Genomic DNA, 17374 nt, shown 5'->3' with positions numbered 1-17374 from the left:
GTAGCTCATTTTGCTTTTTCAAAAGCAGCCTGCTGTGGAACATCGCATTCCCGTTTTTCCTTTCCTAACTAGGACATACAAAAGTTTTAGAATCTGCACTAAATGGGATGTAAACAATCTCCAATAACCCAGTGAACCAAGGAAAGCCATGAGCTATTTAAGACTATGTGGCATGGGGTATTTTGCACTTAATCAACAACAGCAGAGGGAATAGTCTCAGTGGCAGTTTCCACTTCTGCAAGAGAGTTACTTGTCAGCATAACATCATCAATATAACAAAAGAGAGTGACCTTTGCTGTATGTTCCCACATTTTAAAATTTTGAGCTACCAAACCATGGCAAATAGTTGGACCATGAAGAAATCCTTACGGTAGCACAGAAAATGTCTGTTGTTGCCTTTCCCACATGAAGGTGAAGGCAAGCTGGCTGCAGATGTCTAAAGAGATACTAAAAAAAGCATTAGCAAGGTCTAACACAGCTAAACTGACCTAATTGCATACTTATGTCCTGTTTGGTACACCTGCAAACAAAGGAGGAGTTACTTTATCAAGCTCTCTATAATCAATAGTCATTTGCCAGATTCCATTGGCTTTTCTTACTGACCAGTCTGAACTATTAAAAGGGCTGAGAGTGGGGATTATAATGCCCAGTCTCTAATTCCTTGATGTTAGGAGTAATTTCTCAGTATCTCCCTGGCAACTTATGTTGATGCACTGCTACTGTGCATCTGGGGGAGGGTATATTTACTGGTGACCACTTAGCATGTCCTCTTTGGACAGATTTGAGCACTTGGCACCAGAGACAGAATTCACCTACGGTAGTTTGCAAAGTGGTATTCTGCAAAATCTCAATTCCTAACAAATATTCTGGAATAGGAGATAATATATACATTGTACTTTCAAGGTGGTGGCTGGCCAATCTGCATTAGTAATTACTGTGTTGCTTTAATACTTTGGCCTCTATACCCAGTGATAGCTAACATAGGTTCTCTGGGCCATGGCCATTTTCCATTTATTGGGGTGCATTTTAAACCCATGTCCACTCTTGCGCCTGGTGTATTCTTTGGTTTTAGGGCTAATCTGGGTTGGAACAATGAAGGATTGCTATTGCACATGCTCAACATTATGGCTTGGTGGATCAGATAGACTTCAATTCATGATGGACAACTTAGGTCATCCCATGATGTCCCATGGTCAGGCATTTGAGTTTTTCCAGGGGCCAGCAGGAAGCCAGGAGTTTCTACACAGAAGAGAAATAGCAGAAGAGTTCATGAATTTGTTCTAGGACCCTGCACTATAATCCTCCTACATATGGAGTCTGAGACTCCATACAGCATGTTTTTGGCTTCAAAAATTTCAAGTACCATAGATCTCCTGGGTGGCTAGGCAGCCTGGGCCTGCTATAGAGTCTTCTCCCCTGGGCACCACTCAGTTAAGCAGACTTTCAGGTACTTAGTAAATTCTAGAGCAGCCCACCCAAATGTGGTATATGTTTCATCCAAACTCCAAAGAAGTCCATGTTGGTTGTGATTCTTAGTGATAGGCTAATACAAGGGCTAGTAAGCTATCTTTCTAAGGGCTGCCTGATAGGAACTGGAACCACAGAGAAGACCCAGCCACTACTAGAGATACCACTCCAAGTAGTAATACCCTAGCTTATCCCCTCCTCCTTTTCCAATCTTTTGCCAATGTTCTAGGAGAAAGACACTTGGGTCCCCTTATGTTTTAGATTGTGGTTACATTTGGTAATGGGAGGCTCCAGAAGGAGCTTGGAGGTAGGAGAAGATAGAATGGGGGTATTAAATAAGGATGCAGTTTGGAAGTGGCTGTGTTCCATTATCTAAGATTTTAGGTCTAGTCAGGTTATCTCTGGGTTCTGATAACCAGGGCCTCCACTAACCCCTTCACGCCTGGGGGTGGTAACAGGTCCCTGGTGATGATAGTTCCATAGGCTTTTCCTTCATTTCATATTCTTCTGTCCTTCCTGTAAATGTGCTATCAAGAGAGTCCTGCCTCAAGAGCATGGGGTAGCAGAGAAGGGAGGGCTAAAAGTGTGCAGAAGCCTATGAAGTTGTGATGGTTAATTTTATGTGTCAACTTGGGTATGGTATTGTGTCCAGTTGTTTGGTCAAACACTGGCCTAGTTGATGCTGTGGAGCTATTTCACAGATGAGATTAGCATCTACCATCATTTGTCCTTAAGTAAAGGAGATTACCCTCCATAATGTGGGTGGTCCTCATCCAATCAGTTGGAGGTCTTATTAATAATAACTGAAGGGTCTAGGGATCAGCAGGAACTATATCTCAAGACTATACCCTCCATTCCTTCCTGAGTTTCAACCTAAGTGATTCAGACTCAGTAATTCAACATCACTCTCATTTGAATTTCCAGCCTCTGGCCTACTCAGTGAATTCAGACTTTTCATCACCCACAATCATGTGGGCTTATTGATTCTGTTTCTTTTAAGAACTCTGACTGGTATAGAAGTTGGCCCAGGAAAAGAACTGGAGGAAGAGGATCCCTGAGAACAGATCAAGAGAATGAAGATGGAGCCAGACCCATGTCACAGGCTAGTGAGAACTAAGTATTTACAAGCCAAAACAGAAGCCAGTTAGGTAGTTTTGACACACTCAATGGAAGTGCTGTATCCCTGTGGTTCCTCTGCTGACTGAATGCATAAGTGAATGAACAAAGAGGGTGACCATGGGGAGAAATGAAACTAGAGATTTTCATTAATCAAGGAGAATGTTCCAACATAGCATCCTTTTTTTGTTTTGACTAGTTCTGCAAATAAGACACCAGACTTACTGGATTTTATTCAAAGCACTGTCTACTAGATTGTTAACAAAGGAAGTCTGGACTGTATTTACTTTTAAAGAGTCAGCCAGGGAAGCCTCACTTTAGTTTCAGTACTAGGCTGCTAAGTTAGGAGTGACTAAGAAGAAGAAGCCTCAATCTGCCAAGAAGCAGTGTGGTTTTACATTATCTGTCACCTGCTAAACCCCATCTCTCACATTTCAGCATCACCTACTGCAGCAGGGTTTGCAGTTCATATGTGGGAGCTGTGTTATCAACCTATCCTTCATTTTAACCCAATTTAAAATTGCTCTCTAAATCCTTTTCTTTCTTGGACTTTAACTTCTGCCATAAAATTTTCCTTGAGCCCTGAACCTATTCCTCAAAGTTCCCCTTACCAACACCAAGCTTATGCAGAAGCCAATGTCTCAGTTCTCTATTTTCAGATGTAAAAAAAATGAGTTATCATGTTGAAGCTAGGAAAATGTGGCTGCTAAGTGCTCCATCTAAAGGCTCCTTTTTTTTTTTTTTTTTTTTTTGAGGATTGTGGGGGCATGGTAGAGCAGGAAGCTCCAGAAATCAATCCCTCCATCAGAAAAACTCTTAAACAGACAGAGACTGTCTGAATGAATTCCAGAAGTTGATTCAGGAACTCTGGAATCAAGTGGAACTGTATGCAACATCCAGGGAAGAGCAGGATGACAGGCTGGTAAATTACAGTAAATACTAGTGAATTGTACTCTCTGCAGGTACTCAAACTCAGTCCCTGGTGCTGCATCCTGGAAAAGAAAAAGAAAAAAGAAAAAGAGAAATCCCAGGTAAAGGAAAAGAGAAAGGGGCAGAAGGAATATTCAAAGAAAAAGAAATGATGACAGAAAACTTCCCAAACTTAGCAAAACATGTGAATATGCACATCCAAGAAGTTCAGGGAACACCAAATGAGATAAACTTGAAGAAAAACATGCTCTATGTTCCAGTTTGCTAAAGCTGCCAAAATGCAAAACACCAGTAATGGATTGGCTTTTATAAAGGGGGTTTATTAGGTTACAAATTTACAGTTCTATGACCAAAAATGTATCCAAACTAAGACATCAACAAGAGAATACCTTCACTGAAAAAAGGCCAATGGCATCTGGGGTACCTCTGTCACATGGGAAGTCACATGGCAACATCTGCTGGTCCTTCTCTCCAAAATGTCTATGGGCTTCTGTGTGTCCTTGCTTGTTCCTCTTGGGGGCATTTTCTGTTTAAGTGTCTCTGTGTTGGCTCTCTTAAGGACTCCAGTAAACTAATTAAGACCCACCTTGGATGGGCAGGGTCACATCTCCATGGAAATAATCTAAACAAAAGTTTCTACCCCAATTGTGTGGGTCACAGCTCCATGGAAACAACCTAATCAAAAGATTCCACCCACAGTAAGTTTCCACCCACAAGATTGAATTAAAAGAATATGCCTTTTCTGGGATATATAATAGATTCAAACCAGCACATTTCCAACCTCTGGACCCCAAAAAGATATTCTTTCCATATGCAAAATACATTCATTTCATCACAGTATCACAAAAGCCTTAAATTATTTCAGTCACAAGAGATAGTACAAAGTCTAATCAAAATCAGTTACAGGCATGGTAACAACCTTGGGTTGTGGACCTGAGAAACTCAGAACAAGTTATCTGCTTCCAATATACAAAGGAGGGACAGTCATAGGCTAAATTTTCCCATTGCAATAGGGAGAAATTGAAACTAAAACAAGGGTCATGGTACCTAAACATTTCTTAAAACCCACAGGGCAAACTCCATTAAATTTGAAAGTCTGAGAGTCATTTATAGAATGATGTTTTATCCTTGGGATTTGAGAAAGTGGCAGTACCATCCTTTCCAAAGGCTTATGCAGTGGCTTTCCTCTCTCCAAACCCTGGGATGATTGCTCCAACATATCCAAGTACTGGGGAGACCACCTTATTCTCAGCTCCACCTTCCTCAAACATCTGAGTGGCACTCAGACTCTCTGCCATCTCCAGGGCACACACTTTCCCCTCTATGAAAAGTTGGGTAGTAACCAGACCTCTCCAATCTCCAGGGAATGTGCTTCATACTCTTTTAACACACCTCTCCACATGCATGGGGGATTCACTCTCCTGGTCTGAGGTTTCTTGAACACACCTCAGCTTCCATGGTTCTGCCTTTGAAGAAAATTTTCCTTCAGTCTGTCCCTTTTCTGTCTATTTTAGTCCAGACTGGCAGTGGTTCTGTTTATACAGATCACACAAAAATTTTTTTTTGACTTGGCATGCAGCATACAGGGGTCAGAACCATCAGACAGTAGGACTTTCCATAAATCCTTTCTGGATAACCCTATCTCCAATCCTGGCTTGTACTGAATTGGATGGCTGATTTCAGGTTTTGTTAAATTCTCATGTGGGGCACTATTCTATGGGGTATCATTTTCTGGAAGCCCAGAATGTTCCAGACCATGAATTTCTGATTTCTTTGTACCCAAGCATTCAGTTCTCAGCTTATGTCTTTCCTCATGCATTATACTATAAGCTGCAAGGAGAAGCCATGCTGTATATTCCACAGCTCATCATTTAAAAGTTCTGCCTTCCATCCAATAAGAGGACTCAATTTTGCCAAATTCTCTGCCACTTTAAAACAATGATCATCTTCCTTCCAGTTTGCAATGACACATCCATCATTCTGTCTAAGGCCTCATCAGAAGTATCTTTAGAGTTCATATTTCTACCAACAGTCACTTCAAAGCAATCTAGGCCTTTTCTACAAAGCTCCTCGCAGTTCTTCCAGAATCTTCTCCTTATCCATTTAAAAAGCCATTCTAACATATTTGGTGTTTGCAAACTCAGCAACACCCAGCTTCTTTGATACCAAATCTATCCTGGTTTGCAAAATACCAGAAATGGATTGGCTTCTACAAAGGGGGTTTATTAAGTTACAGATTTACAGTTCTAAGATCATAAAAGTGTCCAAACTAAGGCATCAGCAAGAGAATACTTTCACTGAAGAAAGGCCAACTGCATCTGGGGTTCCTTTGTCACATAGGATGGTACATGACAATATCTGCTGGTCCTTCTCTCCAAAATGCCCATGGGCTTCTGTGTGTCCTTGTTTGTTCCTCCTGTGGAATTTTCTAAGCATCTGGGTATGTGTTGGCTCTTTTAAGGCCTGCAGTGAACTAATTAAGACCCAGCTTGCATGGGTGAGTTCACATCTCCATGAAAATAATCTAATCAAAAGTTCCTACCCCTAATTGGGTGGGTCACATCTCCATGGAAAAAACCTAACCAAAAGATCCCACCTGCAGTAAGTCTGCACCCACAAGATTGGATTAAAAGAACTTTTCTGGGGTACATAATAGATTCAAACCAGCACACATTGTCACATACTGATCAAATCATCAAATGCAAAGCACAAGGAGAGAGTTCTGAAAGCTGCAAGACAAAAGAAATGTGTTATGTAAAAGGGTGTCCCAATTAAATTAAGTTTTGATTTCTTATCAGAAACCATGAAGGCAAGAAGGTAGTGGGTTGCAATGTATAAAGTACGGACAGAAAACTTTTGCCAATCAAGAATTTTAGATCTGGTGAGACTTTCATTCATAAATGAGGGCAATATTAAGATATTCCAAGCAATGCTAAAGGGAGTTCTACAGACTGAAAGGAAAGGACACTGGACTGGTTCAAAGCAATATAAAGAAGTAAAGACCTCTGATAAAGGTAACCATATGGGTAATTATGAATGACATTATTAATGTATTGTATTTTTTGGTATGTAACCCCACTTCTTACTTCTTACAGGTGCTAAAATTCAAGTGCATTGAAAAGTCATGATAAATCTACAGTTTTTGACATATTTTATACATAGATATAATTTATAACAAATTAAAAAAGGTAGGGGGCATAGAGGTTTAGGAACAGTGTATTTGTATGCTATTGAAGTTAAGTCAGTATAAAATCAAATATGATTGTTATATACTTAGGATGTTAAATTTCAACCCAGGTAACTGTGGAGTGAGTTGCTACAGTGGTGCATTCATGGGAACACAGGTTCAGGACACAACAGAAACTTTCAGCAAATGATTCCTTTATTACTTGCACACTATGTGTCCAGAAAGGGCAAATAATCTCTTTGTCACTTATAGAGAATAAAGAGTTCAAAAGAGCAAGGGAAGAGATCCCATATGGCCAGTTTCCTGAAGTGGCCAAAAACTGCTCCAGGTCAGGGTTCATAGAAGGCAATTCCACAAACCCCACTTTGTACCAGAGAAGAGAGACATATCTATACTGTTTGAGTGTGGTTTTTATGCAACTTGGGGGAAGGGGCCCTGCCACTGAGAATTCCTGTTCTGATAAGAATCTTGGGCTGATTGTTCACAGTTTTGGGGTTTAAGGTGTATCTGGACTTTTTCACTAGACTGAATATTTCCTCCAGATTGTGGAATGGCACACAATACAAAAGGAGGTGGGGTAGTGGAAGGCCATGGGCTGTCCACTAAAGGTGTGTTTGTGACTTCCCAAACAATGAGATGGGGATGGGTGAGATCTGGGCAATAGACATTTTACAGGTGTACATAGTTTCCCTAACAGTAATTACAAAGCAAATACAAGAAAAAAATCCAGAAAGAAATATGAAGGGATTCAATGTGGTGCAATACAAAAAAAAAAAAAAAAAAAAAAAAAAAATCAAATAAATGTGAGAGTAGGAATTAATGGAAGAATTGAGGCACAGAAAAGGTATAAGACTTACAAAGTCTTAGTAGCAAAATGGCAGAAGAAATTCCTTTATTGTCAGTAGTGACTTCAAATGGATTAAATGCTCCAGTCAAAGGCAGAGATTGGCAGAATAGATAAAAAGCATGAGACAATTATCTGCTGTCTGCAAGAGACTCACCTTAAATGGAAAGACATAAGTAAGTTGAAAGTGAAAGGATGGGAAAAAAATACCATGTAAGAAATAACCAAAAGAGAGCTGGATAGATACACTAATATCAGATAAAATAGAAATTAAGTAAAAGATTGTTATGAGGGAAAAGATGGTTATTGAATACTGATAAAGGGGTCAATTCAACAAGAAGAAGTAACAATTATATATATATACACCAAAAAGCAGAGCTCCAAAATATATGAAACAAATACTGACATATTTGAAGGGAGAAACAGACAGTTTCACATTTAGAGGAGGAGATTTTAACATGCCACTTTCAATATTGGATAAAACATATAGACAAAAGACAAAAATGTAAATGGAAGACTTAATGGTACCCCAAATGAACAAGACCTAACAGCCATATATAGAAGTTTTTGCCCAGCAACAGAAAACAACTCTTCTCTACTGCACATGGATCATTCTCTAGGAAAGATAATATCTTAGCTCACAAAATAAATCTCAATAAATTTAAAAAATTATTGAAACCATACAGTAATTCTTCTCCAACCACAATAGAATGAAGCTAGAAATCAATAACAGAGGGAGAAATGGAAAATTCACAAATATGTGGAAATTAAAACAACTTACTCTTGAACAACAAATGGGTAAAGTGGAAATCACAAGGAAAATTAGGAACTATCTTGATGTACATGAAAATGAAAAAAAAAAAAACTTATGGGAGAAAGCAAAGGGGATCCTGAGAGAGAAATTTATAGCTCTAATACTTACATCAAAAAAAAAAGAAGAGGTCAAATCAGAGACCTAACCTCAAAACTGGAGAAGCTAGGAAAAGAACAAGCTAAACCCAAATCAAGCAGAAGGAAGGAAATAACCAAGATTAGAGCAGTGAACAATGAAATAGAGAATTTAAAAAAAGCAATAGAAAGAATCAAAAAACCCAAAGTTTGTTCTTGGTAAAGATTGATATAATCAAAAAAACTTCCACTAAAATGAAAGAACAAAAGGGAGAGAAAATAAATACTAAAATCAGAAATCAAAAGGGGCCATTACTACAACCTCACAGGAAAAAATAAAATCTGTAAGAGGATACAATGAACAACTGTATACCAATAAATTACATAACCTAGATAAAATGGCCAAATTCCTAGGACTACACAAACTATCATCACTGACTCCAGAAGAAGTAAAAGAACTCAACAAAGCAGTAACTAGCAAAGAGATTGAATCAGTAATCAGAAACCTCCTAAAAAAGAGAAGCCTAGGACCAGATGGCTCCTAAAAAAGAGAAGCCTAGGACAAGATGGCTTCAAATTTTACTGGGCATTCCAAGAAGAAACAACACCAATTCTGCTCAAACTCTCCCCAAAATTGAAGAAGAGTGGAGCACTTCCTAATTCAATACATGAGGCCAATATTACCCTTATCCCAAAGCCAAGTAAAGATACCATAAGAAAAGAAATTAAAGACTAATATCTCTAATGAATATGCATGCAAAAAGCCTCAACTAAATTATCATAAACCAAATCCAACAGCACATTAAAAGAATTGTACACACAATGAGATGGGACATATCTCAGGTATGCAAAGGTGGTTTCAACATAAGAAAATCAATTAATATAATGCACCATATTAACAGAATGATTTTCTCATTTGATGCAGAAAAGGCAATTGAAAAAATACAGCACTGCTTCTTTTTTTTTTTTTTTTTTTTTTTACTTTGTAAACACTTTCTTTGGCTCTGTGTGGAGATCAACAATGTTGTGATTAAAATGTTGTAGCATAAGAAGAGCTTATGCTACAACATAAGAGCTTAGTAGCAACAGAAGTGTTCAACAATACTTATCTTAATGATTTTCATCCAACGATTTTAGAATCACCTAAAACTAGTCAAAACTCAATAACTGAGAGGTAGGTACTGAGCGAAACAACTGCAAAGGTCAGGAACAGAAATTAGGAGTGTATGCTACTGAAAATCTTCATGAGCTAAAGACTGCTGCGTTACATAGCTCAGAATATATAAAGTGGAGTATTATATACTCTTTCAACAAACCCAAATTTAGGCACAAGAACCCAGAGTTAATAGGATAATACCTTTTCTTACTATGTTTCATCTGTAGTTGTAAATTTTTACTGAAATTTGATTTATTGAAGTTTGATTTTAGAAGACACTGTTTAGTTAATGATTTAACCCAGATGAACTTATAACAACAGTATTTTAATTATATTAAGTATAAAATTAAAAGTCAATAGTATCACACATACCAATTATTTGAATTATTTTTCCATTTAAGGTGGAGGGTTTTTGCTAAGCTATATACACAATCTTCCTTGTGACCAAGGGCTGAATTTGTGAGATGGTTACTTGAGGGAGGGTGTAATCTGTAGCTATGAAATAAATTTTTTTATGTGTGTGTATAAAGTTAATAAACCTACAAAAGGATCAAACTCCTGTCCTTAGCCTCATTAGCACCACGTTCTGACCAAGTTAACTGGTTCAAACTGTTAAATAAAGATAGCGATAACTAAAAGAATGTGAACAAAGAAAGGTTATATTTCATCATCTTAGGTCTCAGAGATGACCCAAATTCCCACCTCCTGAAAAACACCTCAAATCACAGAAGTGCAGTAATCTGAAATGATTCTAATCTAAAGACTTAAGAAAATAACCAATTACTACAATTGATTTTTACTGTGGGGAATACTTAGCTATATGAAGTATAGCTATATAAAAATAGAACTGAGTGAAATGTAACATTTTTAACATCTTTAAAGCAGAAAAGATGTTTGTATTCACATCAGTAGTCACTAACCGGGCAAATGCTAAAGATTTACATTCAAGTACTTGAAGGATTACTGCAGAGAAATTACTAAAAATCTTTGCTCAGATACTTGTCAGACTTTTTAAATAAGAGATGATAAACGAACCACCCAGTAATGGTATTAAACCCCAATCACTTTCAAAACAGGCAAGATATACAGCTATTACAACAGTTCAGAATTGGTTTCATTGACACTAAAAATTGTTTTTTTTTTCTTTTTTTAAAGACATCATACAGTCTGCTGGCATTTCATAACATCCATTGGAGGAGGTAGTACTATAAAGTGTTGGAATTTAAAATACAAGGTCAGCACTAAGTGTAAACATTTCTAAAGCATTGTGTGTAACCCTTAAAACATATGTAGTGAAAAAGAATTAGAATTAATATAAAACCAGTATTTAAAAAAAGCAAAAAGAAATATTTAGGGAATTTACTCAAATGAAGGAAGCTTAAATGATACAGAACTGAAAATATTAGAAATGTATATACAATAAAAAGTGAACATATATTAGCCAACTTCATGGACATTTCCAGTTAAGCATTCATACAAATAAGTATTCACCTTTTAAAATTTTATATAGGCATAACACATACATACATGACATGATGATTCTGGCAAAAAAGAAAAAAAAATAAGATATACTAAAATATTCTTAAGTTTTAAAAATGGCGTGGAGTAGGTTTCAAACATCAACATTCTATGTGAATGTAAACCCCTGATTTAATTCCATGATTTTATCATGCCAGAAACATAGTTGGTTTCAAATTTTTTAACAGATACTTGTATCACAACACATTGGCTTATTAATAATTAAGGCATTTTGCAAACATAGTATCTCTTAAATACTTAAATACTTAATATTTAAATATTAAATACTTAATATTGATTATTTGCTATGTTTTAATCTTTCAGTCTTTTCAACATAAGAAAATAGCTGCACACCTTTAAGTGTTTTCTCATAAAACACAATCTTAAAAAATTAATGATGATTGGTCTTTGTAGTTCCTAGTGATAAGTCCTGTCTTATTTTTTTCACATAGCATAAATTATATTCTTATGCAATATTCAGGACTGCATTAAGACCCAGTAGTTCTCAAACAATGTTACCAAATAACCATATAAATCCCAAATTCAGCAAAGGCGAACAATCTTCTTAGTGCACGTTCACCTCATTAAAGCTGAAGCTGCTCCTTTTGGATATTTTCCACTTCAATGTGAAGTAGAATAAGTTTCATTAGTGGTTTCATTATGTGGCTTTTTTTTTTTTTTTAATCTTCATTTTATTGAGATATATTCACATACCACGCAGTCATACAAAACAAATCGTACTTTCGATTGTTCACAGTACCATTACATAGTTGTACATTCATCACCTAAATCAATCCCTGACACCTTCATTAGCACACACACAAAAATAACAAGAATGATAATTAGAGTGAAAAAGAGCAATTGAAGTAAAAAAGAACACTGGGTACCTTTGTCTGTTTGTTTCCTTCCCCTGTTTTTCTACTCATCCATCCATAAACTAGACATTATGTGGCTTTTTAAAAGAAAAAAAAAATGGTTTTGATTTCTTTCACAGTTCACAGTTCTCAGACGAGACATTTTTTTGGAAATCAGATAGTCCAGGGATATTCTGAGTAACCAAGCACTCTTTAGTAGATGAAACCTCTCAATGCAATTGTAATAAATACGCATCTACATCCTTGGCTATACTGCCAGTATATCCTGGAACCAAAGTAAGATGGTTTTCCTGTTCCCACAATCCACTTAATTGTTGTTTTAAAATCTGAATATTTCCATCATTTATAACTTCTGTTTTGGATGATAATTCTGTCCACCACCTTTTTATGACTGCTTGAAGCCAGTTTAAACCAACTATTACATACTCTTCAAATTTGCTTTTAAGTAGTGATTTTACTAGAGGCAACAAGTCTACACAGCAGCCAAGGGAGATGTATTGTTTTTCTTCCTGTAAACTATTGGTGATCACAGGAAGGCAATCCACCACAGCTCCAAGATCTTCTATCCTCACCAAATAGGCTACAAGTTCACTTATACTTCTCTTCCTCCAGAAGGTTAAAGCTACATTCAATCTCAAATTCCGGCTGAACAAAACCTGTGCCATTGTTTCATGGTCCTGAGAAACCTCAGAAAAAAAAACCACTATATTTTGATGATGGGCTTTCTGTCTGTGAAGAACCAGAATCACTGGAGTTAACCAAATATGTTCAACTATCAAGGCGTAATTTTTCAGGCAGGTGGCTGGTACAAGCCACTTCATTTTCTTTATTTGCCATGTCACAGCCCCCAGTTCCCGGGGACTGTTTCTTTTTTCCGTAACAAGGATTTGGAAAAGGATGATGAACTTTCTTTCTGCGATAGATCACCTTATGTAGTTTATCTGGGCTTTTCACAGCTTGTCCACCTGTTCTATTTATGTAAGCAACCAACTGTTTTGGAGATTTCTTAACCTCCTTCATGTTCTTAGTAGTGAAATTAGAGATCCTTTTTCTAGGAAGATCAATGAAACGACCCTCAAAATTATTACAAAAGTTCCGTTTTTTAACATTGTGGGTTTCAGATGCCATAATCTCTTAAATACCAGTGCCTCGTGGTACCACGGCGCCTCAGTTCAGCCTTGTGCTGATGATGAACTGCGCCCGGCAGCCTACAGCGTCCCTCCAATTCAGGCTGGGCTCCACTTAGGGCCCAGCACTGCTTTTTGACAAAAACACTTAGACAATGAGGAATAAAATGAAATGAAACTTCCTCACATGATAAAGGGCATATATGAAAAACCCACAGTTAATATCATATTTAATGGTGAAAGACTGAAAGCTTTCCTTCTGAGATCAGGAATAAGACAAGGATGTCCAGTGTCACCACTGTAATTCAACATTGTACTAGAAGTTCTAGCCAGAACAATTAGGCAAGAAAAACAAAAGTCATCCAAATTGGAAAGGAAGAAGTAAAACTTTCACTATTTGCAGATGGCATTATCCTATATTTAGAAAATCCTGAAAACAACAGAAGAAAGTTCCTAGAGCTAATAAATTAGTTCAGCAAAGTGGTGTGGTACAAGATCAACACCCAATGATCAGTACTGTTTTTTTTGTTTTTTGTTTTTTTAAAGAGAATTTGTATGTGTCATTTATTTTGAGGGAGGACTGGAAGGACATAGCAACTTGGCTGAAAAAAAAAAAACTTAAAAACACTAGTGAGCTTTAATAGTAGTACTCGATGCTTTTCATAAGAAAATATTATTATATAGAAGTTGCCAAAGGCTTCAGGTCCTGTTGACATTTTATCAAGAATCATCCATAACACTCCTATATATTTCAAAAATTAAGCTAAGCATTTTTTAAGAGGGTCATTATTCACATTTTCTTTATGCATTTTTAAATACTGCCATTTTTATGTTTATATACACATAAGACACATATATACATGTAAATATGCAAAATGTCTTGAGAACATAGACTATATTTCTCTTTATTAGTTAATTCTGGTTTCACATAAATGTTCAAATAGCTAATTAGGTCCAATTCTAATTATTAGTAATGAGTAAAATAAGTTCCAGTTTCCAGATTTCAGGTCAGAAAACTAATCTGGATATATTACTGTTTCCCAATACTCTAATATATCAGGCTAAAAGCATAGTTGATATGTAGTAACTCCCCATTTTAAGAATCTGTTTTCTTTATCAATAGAAACATACCAACACCAATACATTTCCTTATGTAGATTACTTCAAGAGGTAACTCAAACAAACTTTAATAAATAATTTAGATGACTGGGATTCCAGAGCAGTAATTAAGAAAATCACATTTTAATCAGTGCCCTACTTATGGTTTTTTCTTTTCCACATTTCCAAGAAAAATCTAGACAAAGTAAGGTTTCCTAATGTTCCTTTAAAAAAGAGAAGGAGAAAGAAATTTCAAAATATGACCAAATAAATCTGCTTTACATTTCTGCAGGTAAAAGAATACCTTTTGAAATATGACAGTTACCAATTTTGGTACGTAATTTTGTCCACCCAGAACTTAAGATCACATAACTAAACATTCCAAAAGTCAGAACTTTTTAAAATATATGAAACAAAGAAAATATCTAGGTTACAAAAGATTCCTATACCAAACAAAATAATATCTATATGCTTGATTTCCATATAAATTATTCTTCCTATATAATATAGCAGGCTAACAAAGCATAACTTCCAAGTCAAATCAAGTGATTTTTAGCTTCTCACATTCCAAACGAAATGCTGATGGCCTAAAAATTAGACAATTTGCCTTAATGACAATAAGCAAGGGTAGCATATATCATTAGTAAGTTTCTTTCTAAGCTATCAAATGTCACAAGTTTGTGTTTTTTCTTGTTTGTAATCCTAAAACTGGCAGCATTTTCATTTCATCCACTCTATTCTTATGTATTTGAAAAGCAGGGGTTATCCATCTACCACAGGAGCACTGTTCACCACACCAATTGAAGGAACCCAACTTGGCACTGCATTTGGGGCAAAGAAGCTGTGCATCCATCACTCCTAACAAAGCCGATTCCATCCACCGTACAGGTTCAATGAAATAAGATGTACACTGAGCCTGACTTCCTGTCATAGGCATGAAAGATGATGTCATTCTCTTGTGGGTAAAGGCTATAGGGCCACTTCCTTCATTATGATCCAAAATGCTAGAACTTCGAAATAAGGATCGCCTGCACTTTCTACATTTGTAGAGAACCTCATCTTTCAATCCTTGTGAAGTGGTGGTTGGGTCAACAGCAAAGAGTTCCTGAGGTAAATTCTGCAATTCTGGATATTTCTCTGTAACCTTTTGTAAACGATACTGCTTATAAACTGCACTAGAGGTGTCCACTTCATATCCCATTGCCTGGTATAATTTCAGTTGCCACTCAAATCCCTCATTCATCTTAGCCCCTGGTTTGACAGTCTGGAGGTTTTCATAAGCTTTTTCAAAGGTAAGTTCATCAGTCTTCATCAAAAAAGCAGTCACTACAGCAACACTTCTACTGACTCCTGAATGACTGAGAGACCAGTGCACCAACACTGCGCGGCCCTCGGCGCGGGCATGGTCGATGAAGACCACGCACCGGTCCAGGTGACTGAGCAGGTCCGTCTCGGGTTCGTCCAGCGCTGGCACGAAGAGGCACCGCATTCTTTCGACCCCAGGCCCTGCTGTGAAGCTGGGCGCCTCCGAGTCCACCGTCAGCACTGCCGTGACGCCCATTTCCCTGAGAAGGTCCAACTCCGCGAAGGCCGCGGCCCCACCCAGGTAAAGCCCCGGCAGCACTTCCTGCATCTGCCCGGCAAAGCTGGCCTCACTAGCGGTCTGGCTCCGGCTCTGGGTTCCATGGCTCGGGTCCTGAGGCCCAGTATTGTTTTTACACACAAGCAGTGAACAATTGGAAGGTGAAATCAAGAAACAAATTCCATATACATTAGTAACTAAAGGAGTCAAGTATCTAGGAATAAATCTAACCAGGGATGTAAAGGACTTATACACAGAAAATTACTAAATATTCCTAAAAGAAATAAAACAAGACCTAAATAAATGGAAGGACATTCCATGCTCATGGATTGGGAGACTAAATTTTATTGAGATGTGAATTCTACCCAGAGCAATTCACATATCCAATGCAATCACTAGCAAAATTCTAATGGCCTTCCTTGAGAAATGGAAAAGCCAACCACCAAATTTATTTGGAAGAGTAAGAAATCCCAAATAGCCAAAAACATATTGAAAAAGAAGAATGAATTTGGAGGAATCATACTTTCTAGTCTTAAAACTTATTATAAAGCCATGGTAATAAAAATAGCATGGTACTGATTTGACTTCCAGGGAAGATGGGGGAGTAGGGAGTTCCAGGACCCAGTCCTTCCACCAAAACAATGATTAAACAAGCAGGAACTGTCTGAAGCAACCATTTTGAAACTCCAGAGCCCAGAAGAACACTGTACAACATCCAGGGAAGAGCAGGAGGAAGAGGCTGATGAACTATTATAAAGGAGAGTAAATTGCTCTATGCAGTGGCTACCAGTGCCCATCCACCACTCTCGTGGCAGGCTGTCATGAGGTCTACTTCCTGTCTAGCTGCTGGTGGCAGAAAGGGATGTAAAAATCCCTTTCCTCAAGAACAGGGGTGGGCATGGCCAACCACTGATCACAGCTTTTAATTAGTGAATTCAGATCTCTGGTTCCCAGTCCTGAGGGGATCTATTGTTTTAATCCACCCTGAGAAAGGCAGAGGCATCAGCTGTTTCAATCCTCCCCTGGACAGGGGAAGAGCAAGTGGAGGTTTAAAGATGCAGTGCTTCCTCAGGGTTCTGGGGGACAGTTAGCTGAAGGGCAGCATTTGCTGTGCAGGCCAGGAAAGCTCAGGTTTGGTGAGCCATTGCAGAAGGTTTTGGCACTCATCTTGATCCCCTCACTATGGCACTTTGAAGCCAGTCTGTGCCCACTTTGTAGGTCCTTGGCCATGTTTTGGCTTGGGAAGAATGACCTGGGAAAGTCCTCTCTGGAGTAAGCCTCCTCCCAGAATTTGCCCTCCAGGCAAAAGAAGTGTGAGACAACAAAAGGAGTGTAAAAAACTAGAGTCAGACAGTCCAGGACAAAGGCCTGTCAGCTTCAAATACCTGGGAGAGGGAGGTCTATCCCTTGGGAAACAGTGGAGCAAAAAACTCCTGCAAAAAGGGGAACTCCAAAACAACTAATAAGCAAAAGCCCAGGACAAGACAGAGGCCCAGAAAGACAGGGAATCTCCTGCACACTGCATTGTTTCAAGAGCAGATTGGAACTGGCAGAAGAAAGAATCAGTGAAGTTAAAGACAAGACAC

The 17374-nt window shown here is 37.8% G+C and overlaps 1 protein-coding gene and 1 pseudogene across 1 annotated transcript; both read right to left on the bottom strand.

The window, feature by feature from the left end:
• Positions 1 to 12078: 12078 nt before the first annotated feature.
• On the bottom strand, positions 12079 to 13109 carry LOC119528684 (annotated as a pseudogene).
• A 1677-nt stretch (positions 13110 to 14786) lies between these two features.
• Positions 14787 to 16611, bottom strand: LOC119530322 (dual specificity protein phosphatase 12-like). Its single transcript, XM_037831443.1, has 2 exons — positions 16576 to 16611; positions 14787 to 15902 (listed from the first exon to the last, which is right to left on the bottom strand). The coding sequence occupies exons 1-2, from the start codon at positions 16609 to 16611 to the stop codon at positions 14877 to 14879; spliced, it is 1062 nt and encodes a 353-aa protein (XP_037687371.1). The 3' UTR covers positions 14787 to 14876.
• Between the last annotated feature and the right edge of the window lie 763 nt (positions 16612 to 17374).

The sequence above is a fragment of the Choloepus didactylus genome, chromosome 3, assembly GCF_015220235.1.
Source record: "Choloepus didactylus isolate mChoDid1 chromosome 3, mChoDid1.pri, whole genome shotgun sequence".
Classification (NCBI taxonomy): Eukaryota; Metazoa; Chordata; class Mammalia; order Pilosa; family Megalonychidae; genus Choloepus; species Choloepus didactylus.
This window is presented reverse-complemented; position numbering and strand designations above follow the sequence as displayed.

Coding starts and splice junctions, on each gene's coding strand:
- LOC119530322 (XM_037831443.1), bottom strand. CDS start 16,611: ATGACAGCCTGCCACGAGAGTGGTGGATGGGCACTG. Junction 15,903..16,575: donor AGAGTGGTGGATGGGCACTG/GTAGCCACTGCA, acceptor ACTGGGCCTCAG/GACCCGAGCCATGGAACCCA.